The 18,575-nt window shown below is 36.5% G+C and overlaps 1 protein-coding gene across 6 annotated transcripts; it reads right to left on the bottom strand.

The window, feature by feature from the left end:
* Window positions 1-421: 421 nt before the first annotated feature.
* Window positions 422-18,231, bottom strand: pak6b (p21 protein (Cdc42/Rac)-activated kinase 6b). 6 transcript variants are annotated; one of them, XM_053489272.1, is made up of 10 exons: window positions 18,105-18,231; window positions 11,901-12,003; window positions 7,682-7,897; window positions 5,148-5,741; window positions 4,521-4,988; window positions 4,174-4,307; window positions 3,032-3,158; window positions 2,694-2,819; window positions 2,083-2,217; window positions 422-1,801 (listed from the first exon to the last, which is right to left on the bottom strand). In XM_053489272.1, the coding sequence occupies exons 3-10, from the start codon at window positions 7,886-7,888 to the stop codon at window positions 1,634-1,636; spliced, it is 1,959 nt and encodes a 652-aa protein (XP_053345247.1). In that variant the 5' UTR covers window positions 7,889-7,897; window positions 11,901-12,003; window positions 18,105-18,231; the 3' UTR covers window positions 422-1,633. The 6 variants fall into 6 exon arrangements, with proteins under 6 accessions (XP_053345247.1, XP_053345248.1, XP_053345249.1 ...); XM_053489273.1 differs by lacking the exon at window positions 18,105-18,231 and adding an exon at window positions 17,221-17,304; XM_053489274.1 differs by lacking the exon at window positions 18,105-18,231 and adding an exon at window positions 17,049-17,087.
* Between the last annotated feature and the right edge of the window lie 344 nt (window positions 18,232-18,575).

Here is an 18,575-nt window from a genome sequence, read left to right as displayed (position 1 = left end):
ATTGTCAGCTCCACTGGTAGATCTATTAATCTTAATTTTTTTTGTTTTTTTTCATAAATTGATTATGTTTATAGCTCTCATTTGCATGTATGTATATAATAATAAACACTGGTTGGGCATGTAGATGGCCATAGCAAAACAGTCAGGACTTTAGTACAATTTAAACCAGATATTTGTGTACTGTTTATCTTGACATGCCAGAAACCACTTAATTTATCAAAGGTTCCTCTGATGGATTCCACTGACACCCATTACAGCTATCATGGTACAAACTGTCCTACCCCATGCCTGAACACCGCTCCCAAAATAGCATATAACTGTCAGCCATGACTTCTTATTCCATAGTTCCTCTGGCATGAAAATCTCAAAAAAATTATAAATAAAAAAGTCTAACAGCTTTTTAGCAGTTTACTGTGTGCTTTTATGATGGCAAATTGGCAGATTTGGTAATATACTTATATAGTCTAAGTACAAACTTGTAACTGTATAACAAGTTGTCATTATGTCTTCAGTATTGATTTAGTTAAAATCTGCTGTAAAAAAAATCACATTTTAAATTTGAAAAGACTATTAATATTTCAACACAACTATGTAATTGTACAAGATTTGTAATTGTGAATAATTTAATGATTAACATACATATACATCATTATCTCGCAAAGTTCCCAAGAGGCCTTCTGAATATTCTGTACTAAATATCCAGGCCATGTTTCCTATCAATAATTAACTTATGCATGCACAGAACCACCATTTCATGTGTTTTAATAATAGACCACTTTATGGAATGATGACTCCAGACTAACACTGTTAACAACAACCATATACTGATTCAGCATGGAATGACGTAGAATTAACACTGAAATATTTCTTTAAATCTGATAGAAAAAAATATAATGTAGAATACATTTAACTTTGAAATTCAACTGAACATTTCCTTGCCATTTCAATTTACATAATATTTAAAACGATTTACAGTACATATATTTAACAATTATGCATTAACAATAGTGTTGTTGCCAAAATGTCAGAAATAAGTGCGTTAATAAAAAAAAAATAGATGCTTTCAATGAGCAGATAAACTTATATACCCATTACTAGGGCATTGCTTTAAAGAGACATATTATCTTGTAAATTATGTATTCATTGTTTGAAAATTATTTGTACCAATACATGGCATTTTTACTTAGGACACCAGGTATTTTAAGGAAGCCCTAGTGTAAAACATTAGGGGCATTAGTGGCTTGGCTTGGTTTCAAACCTGCCATGCTATGCTCCTGGTTTTATTCCCCAAACCCAGGCCCTGGATGCAGAGCATCCTTAGTGCCAGTCCCAAGCCTGCATAAAAATAAGAACTGTTGTGTGGGAAAGGCCATTAGTGTAAAACCTGCGCCAAGTTAAATGTGCAGATCAGATGGTTTTTGTCACAATTACCCTTGTTATTGTTAAAATATATATAATAAACAAGTGAAAATGTTACACACACACAGATTCCATTTGAAAATACTGACCATGGAGGCCAGGACACTGACAAGCAGAAGGAGTTCACATTTACGAAATGCATGTTCATAGTTGTTTTTTGTTTGGTTTGGTTCATTTTTGTTCTCATGTACTGTACGCAGTGCTGTTGTGCTGCTCAGCAGCGAGACATGCGTTTCCGGTACTGCTCCACAAGAGGCACTAGACACCGAGGGGAGCCACTTTGCAGCAGGAAAGGGTGCTTGAGCAGATCAGTGGCACTTGATCTCTTCAGAGGGTCCTTTGTCAACATGGATTCCAAAAAGTCCCTCAGCACTGGCGAGATCTGTCAAAGATTGGGAAAAGGTTCATAATAATGAAATCTCTTGACAGCATTGGAATAATAGCTTCCATTAGAGTAAATTGAAGAATCTTACAGTATGTGCTTTATTAATGGTTTAATAAGTGGATGGGGAAATATTACATATTTATTTTCAGTGTAAACAGCATGTATTGTGAAGACTGTATTTTTAGTCAAGAGACCATTCTACTATAGTTTTATTTACTATATATTAGAATATTGTAAATGAAGGAAAATATTTTATATCACATAAGTTATGTTCTTGCCTTGTGTGTGTTTCTGACAGAAGGTGCTGGTTCATCTCTCAGTCTCTTCATAGCAGCTATTGGTGTGTCACTGAAATATGGAGGCTCTCCATCCACCATCTCCACCACCATAATGCCCAGAGACCACACATCCACCTACACACACATTTATTGCAGGATTTAATCATTTTGCTTTTCACTTAATCATTGTCATCTTCCTAAAAAGTGTGAAAAATAATGCATTTAAACTAAAAATGCATCAATGAAGTGTTTTTCCTGTGCTTTTCCTGTGAAAAGGTGAGAGGTTCTAGCAAATGCCAGCAGGCAGTTCCTCTGTCCACACCCCCAAAATCTCAGCTCTTCATCCAAGAGAGTAGAAAATAACTCAGGAGATAAGAGATGAGTATTAGCTGTCAGTGTCAAAACATAGGTTCCAGACCCTGGTTTAATAATAGTCACTGACAGACACAGTGCTGATAACATGACCAGATCACAGGGAAAAGTTGTTTCCTACATACTAGCATGAAAAGATAATCTGGATGTGTATAATACAGCACAAATAAAGGAATCACTTTACCTTTTTTTCAATAAAAAATAAATAAAAAAATAATTGGTTAGTACAATTTCTTTACCTCTGTGCCATATGGGGTTTTGGAGATGACCTCTGGAGCCATCCAGTATGGCGTTCCAACTAGGGACTTCCTCTTTGGAATATCTTTGCTGATTTGAGCACAGAATCCAAAGTCTGATAGCTTTATCTTAGGGAAAAAAAAGAAATATATATATATATATATATATATATATATATATATATATATATATATATATATATATATATATATATATATATAACTTATATAGCTATATATATAACTTATATAGCTTGTTTGTTCTTCTGATATTTCTTAATGGAAAAGAAAGTGATATGCGCAGACATTTGTCAGCAACTTCCATTAAAAGCTACACTTACTCTCCCATCCAGTGTTAGTAATATGGAGTCACTCTTGATGTCTCGGTGGATGACTCCTTGTGCATGGAGATAGGCTAGAGCCTGTAGGACAGCGTCACACACTGTAGCTATCTGCTCCTCTGTCAACCTGATTGTACAAGTGCACGCACGTGCGCCCACAAACACACAAACAGTGACCGACAGATATATTAGCTAGGACAGGTACTGTAACTCCACCATAAAATACAAAACTTCTCCCTAATACTGTCCTCAGGGGAGTGTAAAGTAATGTGAAGATGAATGGGTGTGAGCAGCTAAGTTAATCTACTCTATGTACTCGCTTGTTAACATAATCTTGTTTTTCTGCTTAGTCCAGTTTGAGTAACAAGGGCTTCAAATTGCAGTCTTTGCACAGCCAATAGGAATCAAGCCATGGAATTGATAAGGCATTACTATGTATTTAAAATACCTTACATAGCCTTCCATACTGTGAACAAATACTATCAATTGCTCTGAGCACAAATGTGATTAATTCTAGAGTACATTCAGTTCTAAAAGAAAAAATAATGATGATCTGGACAAGTAAACAGGTTTATTTGTATTCTACACCAAGCTGCACCTTAATACAGCAATTAAACCCAGTCTATTTTATTTATATCGGCTACTCGACTGGTGGAGCTCACTGCATATTTTATGAGCTACACATCCCACACAGGTGCAATTACTGACGGTAGTATTTCTGTTTCACTGCTGATCAGATATTATTCCTCTGATGGACAGTTCTTAGAATAGCAGTGACACTGTCAATGTTTCAATGACACAATTCTACTAAGTTGAGAAAAGTTCCCAGTATTATTTAAATGCATTCACTAGGCTACTTTTCTCTGTTAATGTTTTTGTGCATGCAAAAAGAGTCCATTTATAAGCCACACCATCTGTGCATACTAATTGCTGGATATATATTTTTTATGGTATGCATATATTCAAGAAACAAGCACACTATGACATCAGTGTCACTGACTTGCCCGAAACGGTCCACCATGCAAACAATATTCATGCTTCTATATACAGTAGTAGGCATATTGGTATAGCAGGCATTTCTCCAGGTCTGTGTGGGCCCAAAGCTCTTAAAATACAATCCTTCATTTTTTTTTGTCTCTCACCTAGTTTCAGATACTACGTTAGTTAAAGCGCCACCCTGCAAGTACTCCATTATGACCCAAAGTTCCTCCTCCACTAGAGCACTCTTGTACATCTCAACCACATTCTTGTGCCTGTAGTCTCTCATGATAACCACCTAAAAAAATTAAAATTTTCAAAAATATTAAAAGCTAATTCATGAAATGCAAAGTTATCATCTCTCAACATTTAATATTTCTCAATGAACAATTTCATTGCATTCACATCATGTTCATAGGGCAAAACCCGTTAGGACTGTAATTAAAAACATGACATAAAGAAGAATTTGTCACATTTTTCATATTAGAGTGAGGAAAGAATTATGACATACTTCATTAAAGAGGAGCTCTCTCCTTTGCTGTCTCCTCAGATCCATCATCTTCACTGCTACCTGTTTGCCGCTATGTTTTTCCCGTGCGATACAGACGACTCCGGTTGAGCCTTCACCGATTTTCACAAAGTTCTCCAAATAGGTGCGAGGATCCCCTTTGTCCACCACCATTTGCAGAGCAGCCTTGAACTGTGCATGAGTGACCGCAGGCTGCTCACAAATTATGGGTGATTGCTCTGCTCTGGTTAGAGTTGGAGAGCAAGCCCCAGGGATGTAAGTGGCCGGGGAGCCTGTAGGTGAGGGCCGAGGCTGGGTGGGACTGTCCTGTATAGAGGGGACTGGGGCATTAATTGAAGATATGACTGTTGTATTGCTGGAAGACTGTGAGTGAGAGTGGGTGTCATATGCGGATTTTGGACTGCTTGTCCCATTGGGCTTTGAGATTGCTGGAGAACCTCCGGAGTTTGTCTATTATAAAACAAGGGTAAAGTAATAGCTTCATATAGCGCTCAAAAACTAACAACAAAGACTAACTGAAAAAAAACTATAGAACTGGAATGATTTTTTTTTTCAACATTTTGATTCACTTACTGCTCCTTTAAATTTGACATCAACATACATTCTTACCTTCAAGTTGAAAGTCAAATATGGCCTCCTAGGTGTCATCAGAGAATTTGTCCTTGGTATGATCTTTGACTCTTGACTTATTGTAGGAGTATTGTAGAGGCAGGACATGGGTCTTTGGTTAGTCTTACTGACTCTCTGAGCCATTCTAGGATCATAAGGTCTCTCGCTCTGAGCATATTTGCCTTCTTCAATTACTCCTGTTAAACCTAAAATGTCCCTTGGCATGAGCTGTGGCTTCTCCGTAGATGCCAAACTGACTTCGATTATAGACCTGGCTCTTGGGGGCAGCCCATTAGGTTGGAAAGTGGCACTATTTTTGGCACCTGGTCGAGGACCTCCGCTCTCATTATAGACCTGTTGGACCCAGTCCTTTACAGACTGGCTATTTTTCTGTCTATTCTCATTAAGTTCCTGATATTGATATGTTTCCCCCTCAATGAGCTCACCAAGGCCTCCCAAAGACTTTGCTCGTTTCCGAAGTGATGGACTCATCCTCCTGAGTGAGTTGGAGCTGGTAACAGAAAGCTTGGTCATTTCAGCGATTGCTGATGCAATGTAGTCACCATGTCCTATAAAACTGCCCCGCACAATTTCCTGTGGAAAGGGAGCAAAAAAAAGGAAAGAATCATTATTGATATTATTATTAATTCTACTATAAACATTTCCCAAAACTACATAACTACAGAATGAATATGTAAAAGCAATTTAATTTACTGCATAAAAATCATCCTGCATAAAAATAGTTTAATGCAAATCACAACCTGCAGCTAGGTTCATAAATCCTGCACACACAAAAAATGCTTTGGTTCGTGTTAACATTATCCCCTACCTGTACTACATATTCCACACGCTGATCTTTTAGATCTAGCAGATCTAGTGCTTTTTCATATCGATTAGTGCATCAGCCATAGGCAAAAGGACATTTTGGCATTTGAATTTTAAATTGCAGTTTTCTAGAGAGATATACTGTAGGTTTAACAAGAACTTTGTTGCTTGTGTTTTTTTGTATGTAGTCATCATATGAAGCCATTTAGGATGAGGAATCTTTTGGAAGAGGGCTCATAATATAGAAGAAGCGGAAGAAGAAAAAAAACTTTTTTTTAACCTTTTATACAAATAAGAACTGTGCAAATGTTCATTTTATTTCTGGCAGGATACAATTATATGCTCATTAGAACTCAAATGCTTTTAAACACTAAAATTAAAATAAGTGTACATTTTAGTGCACACAAAATTGCAGTAAGAAACCTAAAAGGGTGTTTAAAAGTGTGCCTTTGTTTAAACTTTATTTACTATCTATTTAATGCACATTATCAAAAGCATTTCAAGCTTTCTTCAAGATGTGAGAGATAGCAAAGTTTTTGCATCAGAGAAAAGTAAGTTAAATGTAATTTGTTTTGTTTTTACCTTTGTGTGTGTGATATAAGCTTGTGTACTTATGTTTAAATACTTTTAAAATACTTTTACGTTTAAATTATGAAACCGGAATCAAGTTATTGCGATAGGAAGCTATTGACGGCTGTCTTTTTGACAAAACATAGGGATACCATTTAAATATTATAAAGGGTACTTTAGGTCCTGTAACAGATATACGTAACTGTATACTGTATTTATTTCTGTGCACATTCTACTCAGCAGATTGTATACTATATTACAATAGTATGGTTTAGTACTGTTATAATTTACTATCATGTAGCAGTAAAATAATCTATTGTATTGACATCCCACAGGGAGGGAAGTTGATTTCCATAGCTCATTCTGTCTTTTTGCCATGCATTTTTTTTCTGCCTTAATTTTCGGCAACTTTTCCCCGAGCTCGTTTCTCATTAAAAATAATCCTTGAAATATGAGTTTCACGTTTTGTAACTTTGTATCTATTACAACACCTGGAGGCCAGAGGAAATTAAAAAAAAGTCAAATATTGTCAAAACAACATTATATATTTTCCTCACAATCAAGACACTACAGTATGTTTGTGCAGCGTGAGTTTAGAACAGATTTTCTCTAGTTAATCATAGAGGCAAGAAAACTTGCCTTTCAGGTTCGTCAATCTAGTGCTTTTATTTAAAGTTGGTCACTTGTACGCTTACTTTTCGTCTGCCATATCAGTTTCTCTTGACTACTGGATGCTTTTTCCTTCATGTTTCATAAAGGACTATAAATAAAATAATTTTTTAAAATAAAATTAGCACAACCTACAGTACATATTAATAGTTTAGATAATAATAATAATAATTAAAAAGTCAGTACATATACATATACTAACATTGAGTGATTTGTATAGGCATAGGTATATTGTCATATTCACTGAATAGAATAAAATGGAATAGAATTGTTTAAAAGGTTTACTGTGCCTATTATTACACATATATTATATTTTTAAAAAGAAATTAAGCACAATGTTGTTCTTTGACATTAACAGATTATAGTACATTTCCCTTATAAACAAGCAGAAAATGAATACTTATTTTACACACACACTCAATCATGTCTACACACTTTCTTAATGACCAAAAAAGCTTTTAATGATGTACCTTCTGCTTACGCTGCACATATGTGATGTTGGAGGGATCCACCAAAGGCTTGGGTCTCTTTAGTGTTTCTATTACGCTTTGCCATTGTGGTGGTAGTCCTACAAAACAACCCCGAGCAGGATCATAAGACGTGTGCACCCGGTGCTCAAAGTTCTTGGGTGCCGAGATCTCTATCTTCCTCTTCTTCTTCTTTTTCCTTTGGAACATTTTAAAAGCCTTGGGGAGACAGAAATAAATGCTGCATTTCATCTTCGCAAAAACACAACAAGACTGAAAACTCACACTAGCTTGACACTGACAATTGACAACACCTTACAACTACTACGTCAGAGGAAAAAAAAAAATCTCAGCCAAAAACAATGCAGCCCAGGTGAACACGCAGTTCTTGAATTCATGAAGGAGGTGGAGAGAAAATTACACACACCCAGAATGAAACACAATCCTCTGAACCTGAAGTCTGTGGTCTATAAAATAAACAGCTTTAATAAGTTATGTTTTAGGTTGGGTTTGTTAGACAAAGCACATGATGTCTGTTCAGAGTTGCCTTTTGCTACACAGCTGTTAACACTCTGCTGGACCGCCGCAAATGGAGTTAAGCGTACCATGACCTTGAATAACAATAAAAATCGACACTGCCCTCAAATTTTTCACTGGTAAAATCAATTGCTTGCCTGCAACAAGAACACGTTACAGTCAGTTCCTGACTGATTACATTCCTGATTTCTCACAACTGCTCGTAATTATTGGCAGTGTTCTTATCCCAACCCAAAATAAATGAACAGATGACACTGTCAAGCACTACACGAGTACAAATGTAAAGGCTTAGTTAAGGTGAATGTATGAATCTGTGTTTATAATCATGAACTGATTTCTTAAATTTTGGACTACATAATACATAATAACTTTATGAAGTCTATGTTAGTAAGATGGGAGAATGCAACACCAATGTGCATCTTGGTTCAATGCATACTGAGCAATCCTTTAGGTTGGAAAGCTTATTTAAATAGTGCTCACATCATCTAAAGTAATGACAGATTCTTTAGACATTTCACAGTAGAGTATAACATGTTGATATACTGTGTCCATAACTGAATAATATCTCCAGGCCATATCCGTGTTTAAGTAGGCCAGTCAATATTTACTCACAAGTGAACATCAAATAGTGCAGGATGATCATGCCATAAAGCTACACAGGATATGAGATAAAAGGCATATAGGAAGAAAAGCCTGAACGAAACCTGAGTTACTTCTAATACACAATTCTACATTTTGTAAACTTTTGATAGTTAAATCTAAATTATGTAGTTTGTGGATAGTAATAATAACAATGCAAAAAAAAAAATACATATCTTACGCTATAAAAGTCCATACATTATAAAAGGCCCATTATCAAACCTACATACACACCAAATGTACCCATAACAAATTTTTACCTTGGTATGGGTACCATAGTACCACTAACCCTAACCCTATTTTCGACACTACCATAGTACTTATTAGCTGATATACTACAGGTACCACACTACGGTACTTGGTTCTACCATGTACTGTCATATGTTACACACCTATCAGAATACTGTCAGAAATGTTATACAAGTTTTTAGTAATATTTATGTAGTAACCTCTGCAGTGCCAATTACCTGTTTCAAAGCTTAATACACATTACTTTGGTGAATACAGTGGTTCTTTTTGGGGACCACAGTGTCTACCAATGTTCAGAAAATAATGTGGTACTGCCTGTACTATACCATATACTATACCATTAGCATGTACAAACATACCATATTAGATATCTGCTATACTTTTGTAGCAACTGTGGTACCCAATAAGTACCATGGTATTCACCAAAGTACTATGTATTAGACTATGCCGGGTACCATAACACCCCTGTCCTCTGCACCTGCTGACTCATCCCTGTGCTGAACAGGACTCCATGATAACTTGGACAACTACTGTTAAATTGCTTATATAACTTCCAGCAGCCTAACACACATAATGTCGTTATATCATTTTTGCTATCCGTTATCACCAAAATGAGGATGGGTTCCCTGTTCAGTCTGGGTCCTCTCAAGATTTCTTCCTATTGCCATCTCATGGAGTTTTTCCTTGCCACCGTTGCCCTCGGCTTGCTCATCAGGGACAATCTTACAATCTCATTATTATCTAATTATTTTTTGTCCCACTCATACACACTTCCAAGATTTTTTTTTCCATTTGTAAAGCTGCTTTGAGACACTGGCCATTGTTAAAAAGCGCTATATACTGTAAATAAAATTGAATTGAATAACAGCTTAATGGTCCTGAAGAGGTTACTATATAAATATTACTATGTATACCATATTATCCTGGTACAGTACAAGTTCCATAGTATCACACTACTGCACATGGTAGAACCATGTACCATATTCTAGAACTCTAAGAATACTGTTTATCCAAAGTATGTACCATGGAACAATCATTTAACATAGTGTGGTACATGTACTACGGCAAACAAGCACCATAGTACTGTTAAATATGAATATTTCTTACATACCATAGTACTTTAATTTCAAAATAAATATAAATTAATCAGGAAAAAAAGAGTGAGTGTGATGATCTGTGAACTAAACTTTCCCTATCAAAATTAGTTACGTGCCAAAAGAAAATGTTCTTACTCATTATATCACAGGACACAACTTTGTAGACTTAGACTGAAAGGTTAATACATAAAGTAGTTACTTTTGCTGCCTTTAAGTTTGGGTACTGACCCCAGTTAGAATTATTAAATTTTTTAATTTTCAGCACAAACTTTGTCCTGGTCAGGTGGATCCAGAGCCTCCGCAGGATCCACCACCAGGATGGCTCTGGGTATGATGTGGAAATACAATCTTGAATGTGGAAATGTGGAAATACAATCTTAATGGGATGCCAGTCAATCACAATGGATCAAACTCACACTTGCACACTCATTGTTTCCCTGGGGCCAATTTATTGGGGACAATGCACCTACTGGTACTGTATGTATGAACCTCATTAAAATCCACATAGACTTGGGAAAAATGTGAAAAATTGACACAAGCATTACCCCATGGGTTCAATTCCTGCCTCAGGGTCTGTGTGCATGGAATTTGGTGGGTTTTCTCTGGGTACTCCAGTTTCCTCCCACAGTTCAAAGTCACGCAGAATACTGTAGGTTAATTAGTGTTTCCAAATTGCGCCTAGTAAGTGTTTATGCCCTGTAATGGATTGGCACCCCATCAGGATGTACCTTACCTCATGCCACACACTCCACACTATTTTTCATCTAAAGGCATTTCTGATTATTATAAATGTACCTACACTTGTTGTCCACTTTATTGGGAACACCTGTCTACCTACACATTCAAGCAGTTATCTGAGCAGACAATCATGTGGTAACAGCACAATTCAAAAATCAAGGTCAACGGCCTCAGTTAATTTTTCCATCAAGCATCAACATGAAAAAAAAAGTGTAATCTCTCTGGGACTCTGGTCGTGGCATGAATGTTGGTTCCTGAAAGGGTGGTTTGAATATTTCATAAAATGCTTAACTTTTAATTTCACAGACAACAGACTCTAGAGGTTCCACAGTATTGTGGGGGACAAAGAAGAAAAAGAAAGAGAAAGAAAGAGAGAGAGAGAGAGAGAGAGAGAGAAAGAGAGAGAGTGTAACAGTTCCGTGGACCTCTGTTGATGAGCATGAACAAAGAAAAATGTCCAAATTAGTTTAAGATGCCAGCATGGATATAATAACTTATATAATTACTCTTTTCAAAAGTGATGCGAAAGTGATACAATACAAATCTCAAAATGGATGAGCTACAACAGCATTGGGTTACACTCCACTCAGTCAAAGTAATCTAATCGCTGTTGAAACATTGTTGAGATCTGTGAAAAGAAGATCTTTTTTTTCTCGCCCCACTTTGGTCTTTTCATCCCTCAGGTTGACTTTGGTTTCAGAACTTTTGACAATTAACTTAATATTTCTTTGCAAATTTCATTCAGAGTTGTTGAAACACATATACTGTAAATGTTAATATCAGGAAATGTGAGGTGAAATTCCAATCTATCCATCTTTCAATCCTAAGCGTAAATATTGTATATAGCCAAAAAAAAAAAAAAAAAAGAGTTGCTCCTACTATTTCAATATTTTGAATTAGGGACTATATAATTTTAAGGCTTTAAGGGAGGAAAATGGAGTGGCAATACCATAATAACTTACCTCTATGTTCCTGTTGGCCTTAGGTGTTAATTAATGATGGAAGTTTTTCACTTTTTACATCATTAGACCATTATGCTTTTATAGCTGTGATCCAACCAGTCATCTAAAAGGAAAAAAGGGTATTGGATAAACAAAGACTGCATTTCTATATGTTACTATGAAATAGGAGCAGGTCGAACAGTTTGTAGAGATCTTAGTCTACTTATTATTGTTGAACTTTTTTTTTAAATCAAAAACAGCAATAATGGACGAAATGAATGAACGAATATACCCTGCCTGGTTCAAAATAAAGGTGCCGTTTGGATTTAAATAAGCAAATACGTCAGAGACTTTAATTGTACAATTCCTGCATTAATGTGTTTCAGCTGGCAGAAAACTTAACTGATGTAGTAAATAGCTTCAAAGTTCTTAAATGGCTTTGGTAGAAGATGTATAATGTGGTTGTGGAAAAGATAATAAAGAACATCAGAATTATCCAAAAATGACCCTGCATCAAACAAGAAAACATCTGATAGGATTGCTAACTTTACTGGACTTGAGTAAAGAATTGTCCAACACATTATTAAAAGAATAGTCCTGAATCATCCTGAACAGCTTTACAGACAATTGTGACTGGAAAAGAATCAATAATGGAGATCACTTAAAAACTTTGCATTGTAAAAAAAAAAAAAAAAAATGCTGCATTATAAAAGATCAGCAATATAAATTATATAGTAGCTATGTTTAATAGTAAAAGAAAGAGCAGTTCCACAAATACAGAACAATGTGATGAGAACTCACAGGAACTCACAGGGACTAAATAGTTGTGTGGCCTAAGAAAACCACCGGGTCATAAGAGAACCACTTGTTAATCAAAGACAAGGGTTCAGTTTGTAAGGAAGCATAAAGATTGAACTTTGGAGCAATAAAAAAGGTCATGTAATCTGATGAGCCCAAATTGACCCTTATTCCAGCAAATTGGGCTTGTCAGGTTTAAAAAAAAAGCACATGAAGTGATGTGCCCATCATGCACAGTGGTATGGGGGGGATGGTTTTGGAGGAAGAGGCATCTCCCCTGTTGAAAGAAAATACAAAAAACCATCCTGTAAAACCACCATCCCCCTTACCATCCCCTTTATATTAATAGTGATGTGTATTATTTGTCATGAAAATGAAATATTAAAACAGTCTATGTATAATCGTCTACGAACTATAATTAACGGCGAAGCTCATGCAAGTTTGTATCATTTTTTGCGCTGTTCACATTTTCGCAACGGCCAAGAGAACAGTTTAAGCACAGCTTCTGACAGATTTCAAAAAGAAGAGAACTGAAGGTATGATACATACACACAGATTCTTAAAGGATTCAGTTTAACGTTCTTTACCCAATTTGTGTAATTTCATTCTCAATTTATAGAACAGGTTTTGTTTTTTTCATTAGACTTTGTAGCTTCACCTATATGCTTAGATTTTTTAATAGTAATTTGATGATTTGTGTGTGTGTGAGTGAGAGAGAGAGAGAGACTGGTGCGTAGTCCAATTAAATTAAATTATTTCATTACTAATGTTTATGTAGATTTTTTATTCCACTCATATAATCCTCCCCAGATGAAAATGATCAAACGAGTTTTGACCATTGCATGTTTTTTGTTTTGATGGCTCCAATGGTTCATTTAATTAAGCTTACATTTTGTTAATTAAATTGTTCTTAAACATTTGACATATTTTGCCATCATTTTGCATGGTTAGTTGCAGGACATCGTCATTGCCATTTCTACACAAGAATTTAACACAGATACCTAATCTTAACCCCAATGAAGTTCTTTGATATGTGCTGTAGAAGACACGTACATATAATTTGTGATATCATATTCATTTAAATTTATTCATTCATTCGGTATGTGGTTGAACAGTTGCCTTGCACCTCTAGGGTCCAGGTTTAATTCTCAGGTCAGATTTGACATTTTCCTCCTGTGTTTGGCGGGTTTCCTTTGGGTGCACGGGATCTCTCCCACAATCCAAAGACTAAAATTGTGAGTTTGTGTATAAGTGTGTGTGCAAAGGATTGGCACCCAGTCCAGGCTGTACTCTTCCATGTGCCCTAGGTGGGAAAAGCTTTAGGCCCCCGTGACCTGGGTCCTGTATACAGGATAAACAATATAGACGATGACTGAGTGAGTAAATCAATAATTCATCTGTTGGATTTGTGCACAAGCTGAGATACAGTAATGTTCCCAATACATTTTGCAAATATGTTATTTGTGTTAGCTAGCCTCAAATGTAGTTAAAAACTTAACTTAAACAATATTTTTCACACAACACACACAACACACACATACAACACACTTGCTGGGAGTCATGCCGAAATACCTGTAATATGGAAACTGTAATATCCTGTAATAACCTTAACTATCTAGTTTACAGGTATTAATAATAACACTCACATGCCTTCTAAACCGAGCACTGAGAGATCAGTAATCCTCCGCTCTACATCTATCCATTCAGCACACTTTTTACGCGCTGTTGGCCTCATATTACATCATACATCAGAATCACAATAAACTGGTGTTTATCCTGGAAACACTGGGCATGAGACAGGATTAGACCTCAAACAGGATGCCTGTGCATCATAGGCCACATTCTCACACGGACTAACTGACAGGGATTTTCCCTCCTAATCCAAAAGCAAGATCAGCTGTGTCTGTGCAGAACTTTATACACAAGACGGGTAAGATTATATTCATTTATAAGTAGGCTTTTCCTTTTATTTAAACGTTATATTTGTTAAACAGAAAGAAAATCCTATTTAATAAAAAAATAATCTATTTAATAAACAAATATACATTACCTTAAGACTTTTAAGTTAGAATATGCTATGCTAAACCAGTGGCGTCTTGTTTCGATTCCCGCCTCGGGGTCTACGTGCATGGAGTTTGCATGTTCTCCAAGTGTTGGTGGGTTTCCTTCCACAGTCCAAAGACATGCAGATTAGGCTAATTGACATTCCCACATTGCCGTAGTGTGTGAATGAGTGCGTGAGTATGTGTTCTGCGATGGATTGGCATGCTGTCCTACCCCACTTTGTGCCCTAAATCTCCTGGGATAGGTTCCAGGCCCACTATCACCCTCCATACAGGATAAAGTGATAGACGATATAGATGATATGAGTGTTCTTCCTATGTTTAACTGTTGGAAATCTTGTTGCCATAGAGCTGGTATAACAAACCAAAATGAGCACTCAAGATAAACGTAATATACTGAATCACGCAGCTGTTATGACTCCTGGTGAATCTATGTTTCAGCAGCCAAACTGGTTCAGCATCACATTATCTACAAACCAGTTGCGGATCATTCCTTCTCTCTCTCCTGATTTGAACCCTACTGAAAACCTCTGTTTTTAATTAGTTAGGGCTCTCAACATAAACAAAATACAATGTAGAAACTTGAAAGGTTCTACATGAAGGAGTGGTCGAGAACGCCTGTACTACAATCTTTAACCTTTTAGACATTACATGAAAAGGTTTAAGTTGTATTATTGAGGGTTCATTGAATAGCGATACTAAATAAAACTATTCTTTTAAAGAAAAATACATTATCTATAAAAATAAAAGTAAGGTTTTGTCTGTGCATTGGTCAGAACTATCATATCTTTACATTACAAACATTGAAACCAGTCTCAGAAAAATTTCAATTTATAAGCAGTTACAGTATGTGCTAGGTTACATCAAAGCATCCAGCGCCTTTTCCTTCGAGGTGGGCGAGGTTACGTATACATGTCACTCAACAGAACCAAACCATGTTTACAGTATCGATCTAAATAATGAATAATTATAATAATCAAAGGTTTATCATATATACACAGATCATGCAGAACACACAGAATCTACTGTAATGCATCTACAAAGCTCCCAAATCATCACAACACACAAACGCGCGATAAAGCATGGCTTACACCAAAAATAAAGGAAACTATGAAAACTGAACCTCCAAGGATCAATAAATAGATCACTCACTCATCATCATTACTTCTTAATCCTGCATTCAGGGACGGGGGTGGGGGGTTGGCCTGGAGCCTATCCCTGGAGACTTAGGGCACGAGGAAGGGTACATCCTGGACAGGGAGCCGATCCATCGCAGGGCACACAAACACACACACTATGGGCAATTTTAGAACACCAATTAACCTAACCTACATGTCTTTGAACTGTGGCAGAAAACTGGATTACCCGGAGGATCCCACTAAGCACGGGGAGAACATGCAAACTCCATGCACACAGAGATGTGAATTGAGCTTGGCCAGGAATAGAACACAGACCCTGCGGGTGCAAGGCGACAGTGCTAACCACTACACCATCGTGCCACCAATGGATAGATCAATGCATGTTTATTCTTCCTGTCTGTAATTTAAAACTAGTTTGTTTCATATGTTTCAAAACCATAATTCTAATGACAAGCAGTGGTATAAAGTGTCATTATGAGATAAAACACGCGTTATTAGAGCAAACATAGCCGCAGCAGTTCGAAGTTAGGGCGCGTAAAATACCTGAACCTTTGTTATGCGCCAAATCAAAATGTTGACTAAAGATAATATTATGAACTGGTATGTGTCAGATTTAATAATTGACTTTAAACTAAGCTACTAAGAAGTTAATTGCTCAATGTAAACAAATTCCTGGACCTTGTCCATGAAACTTCACAAAAACTGCAAAGTTGTTTCGAAAGTTCTTCTGCAAAGTTGTGTTCTGTCAAAGATTCTACTAATATTAAGGCTGATTTAATAAAGACACAATAGCTGTTTGGTGAGCAGCTATATACAAGTCTAGTCCGAAAATTTAGTTCATAGAGACAACTAAGGACTAACTGTTATAAAAGATTAGATTTCCATTAGACCGCAAAAGGACAACTACAGTATGTGAATTTTCAACTGGAAAGGCAGTCAAGTAGATCAATTCAAATCAAAACTCTCTTTGTCTACATGCCATCTAACCAAACCTCAATATAAATATCTGCTCCCTGTCCTGGTAAGTCAGAATATTTCAGACATTGTCCCAAAAGAAATAAAAGTATATCACAGAGGTAAAAAAAAAATGTACCAGTTCTAACCGGCATTTTAAATAAAAAATGTGAAAAAGCATAAAACAAAGAAAAGATCGCCTGCTGAGTCACTACCTTTCCCGCATTTCGTTCTTCCCATTAAATTCAGTCACATGACCATCCCACTAGAAGATTTTTGCCTGACTAGCTTTTGTTCAAGAGGTTTTCGGCCATCCGTTCCCTCCTAAAACTTCTAACTTCTTAACCTGAATAAAACCAAGAGACAAAAAGAGGTGGGAAACCTTACCTTCCTGCCTAGATGTGGAAAACCAGCTTTAAGATAACTTGACAAAAGACATTCACACAATACCTCACAAACTGTCTGTCTTGCATGCACACACAACTGTGTTGGCTGCTCCTGTCAACATGCAGCACACAGGCCAGCACATGTTGGGATGAGTTGGGTGCGTTCTTTTGTGGAGGAGGTGTGAGGCTGGTTAAAGCGGCCCATGCCTGGTCTAATTCGTCACCTTTACTGAACTCTCGTATGTCTAAGAGGCCAGCTATAATTGCTTGAAGTGCAGTCAACACAGAAACCAGAAATTGTGGAGCATTGTTAGCGGTTGCTTAAAATTTAATGGAAATTGTGCATGTGTCTGTCAAAAAGAAAAGCTCTGAATAAAGCAGGTCATGTAATACATACTTTTAAACCTTTGAAATTTTTCAAATTTCATAATCTACTTTAGGAATGTTTCCAAAAAAAAATATATATATATATTATAACAGTTAACAAATTTGCAGTGACTTGCGTTTCTCATGAATCCACTTTTTTTTCTTTTCATCTGTTGAGTCGTAAAACAACCAGCAGTAACACATTTTATATCAGGATATTTTGCCACACCCTGGAGGTACGTCGCACTTGGGTTAAGCCAACTATGTGTACAGACAAGTACACACATGATACAGTTAACACAGCCAGGAAGAGTATTGGTGTTCGCTACCTAGCAAAGTTTATTTCCTCACATAAAAGAATAAAGACAAAACAAATCATTTGGAGTTGAATTTAAAAAAATTCTAATTCTAATCCCTAAATCTGCATCCTAAAACAAGATGAGCATTCTTTTTCTTCTCTTCCTTTCTCGTTTTTTAAGCACAACCATCAAAGATTAAATAAATACCCTTGACACTTACAGCTCTGAACCCAAATCCATAAGGAACCATTTCTATCCACGGGGCCCTTGAGATCCGTCAGGCGTTCCAGACCTTTGAAGCCGAATGAGGAGGAATAACTACTCGCTCACCCAACGACTATACTAGAGCAAAAGCTTCAATGCACTCAGAGCAAATGAGGAGTCACTCCTCCCAACAAACAAAGATGTAACACCTGTAGTCTCAACTGCCTCAAGGCTCACATTACATGAAAGGCTTAGAGGGGGAAGATTATTATTTATGACTGTGGAGACCGATTACTCGAAAGCATTATGTTCTCCTAAAACCTAATGCAAATTGATCAGTTATTAAAAATGCTCACTGGAAAACTTTAAACTGTGTAAGCTGTAGGTGCTTCTTGTTTAAAAAGCCCTTGTATAGGTGTGCATTTAATAAACGGAAAAAAAAGGAAACTTGAATGCAATCTCTTTCTAATAAGAATTAACGGCATAA

Source organism: Clarias gariepinus, chromosome 27, assembly GCF_024256425.1.
Source record: "Clarias gariepinus isolate MV-2021 ecotype Netherlands chromosome 27, CGAR_prim_01v2, whole genome shotgun sequence".
Taxonomy (NCBI): Eukaryota; Metazoa; Chordata; class Actinopteri; order Siluriformes; family Clariidae; genus Clarias; species Clarias gariepinus.
Note: the sequence above shows the minus strand (reverse complement) of the source record. Positions and strands in the feature narration are given on the sequence as shown.

What these genes read in the sequence shown, in the direction of transcription:
- pak6b (XM_053489271.1), bottom strand. Translation starts at nt 7,930, where the DNA reads ATGAAATGCAGCATTTATTTCTGTCTCCCCAAGGCTTTTAAAATGTTC. An exon ending in AAACCCCATATGGCACAGAG is followed by an intron (nt 2,218 to 2,693) that starts GTAAAGAAATTG and finishes ATGTGTGTGTAG; the next exon opens with GTGGATGTGTGGTCTCTGGG. An exon ending in CTGTCAGAAACACACACAAG is followed by an intron (nt 1,802 to 2,082) that starts GCAAGAACATAA and finishes AATCTTTGACAG; the next exon opens with ATCTCGCCAGTGCTGAGGGA.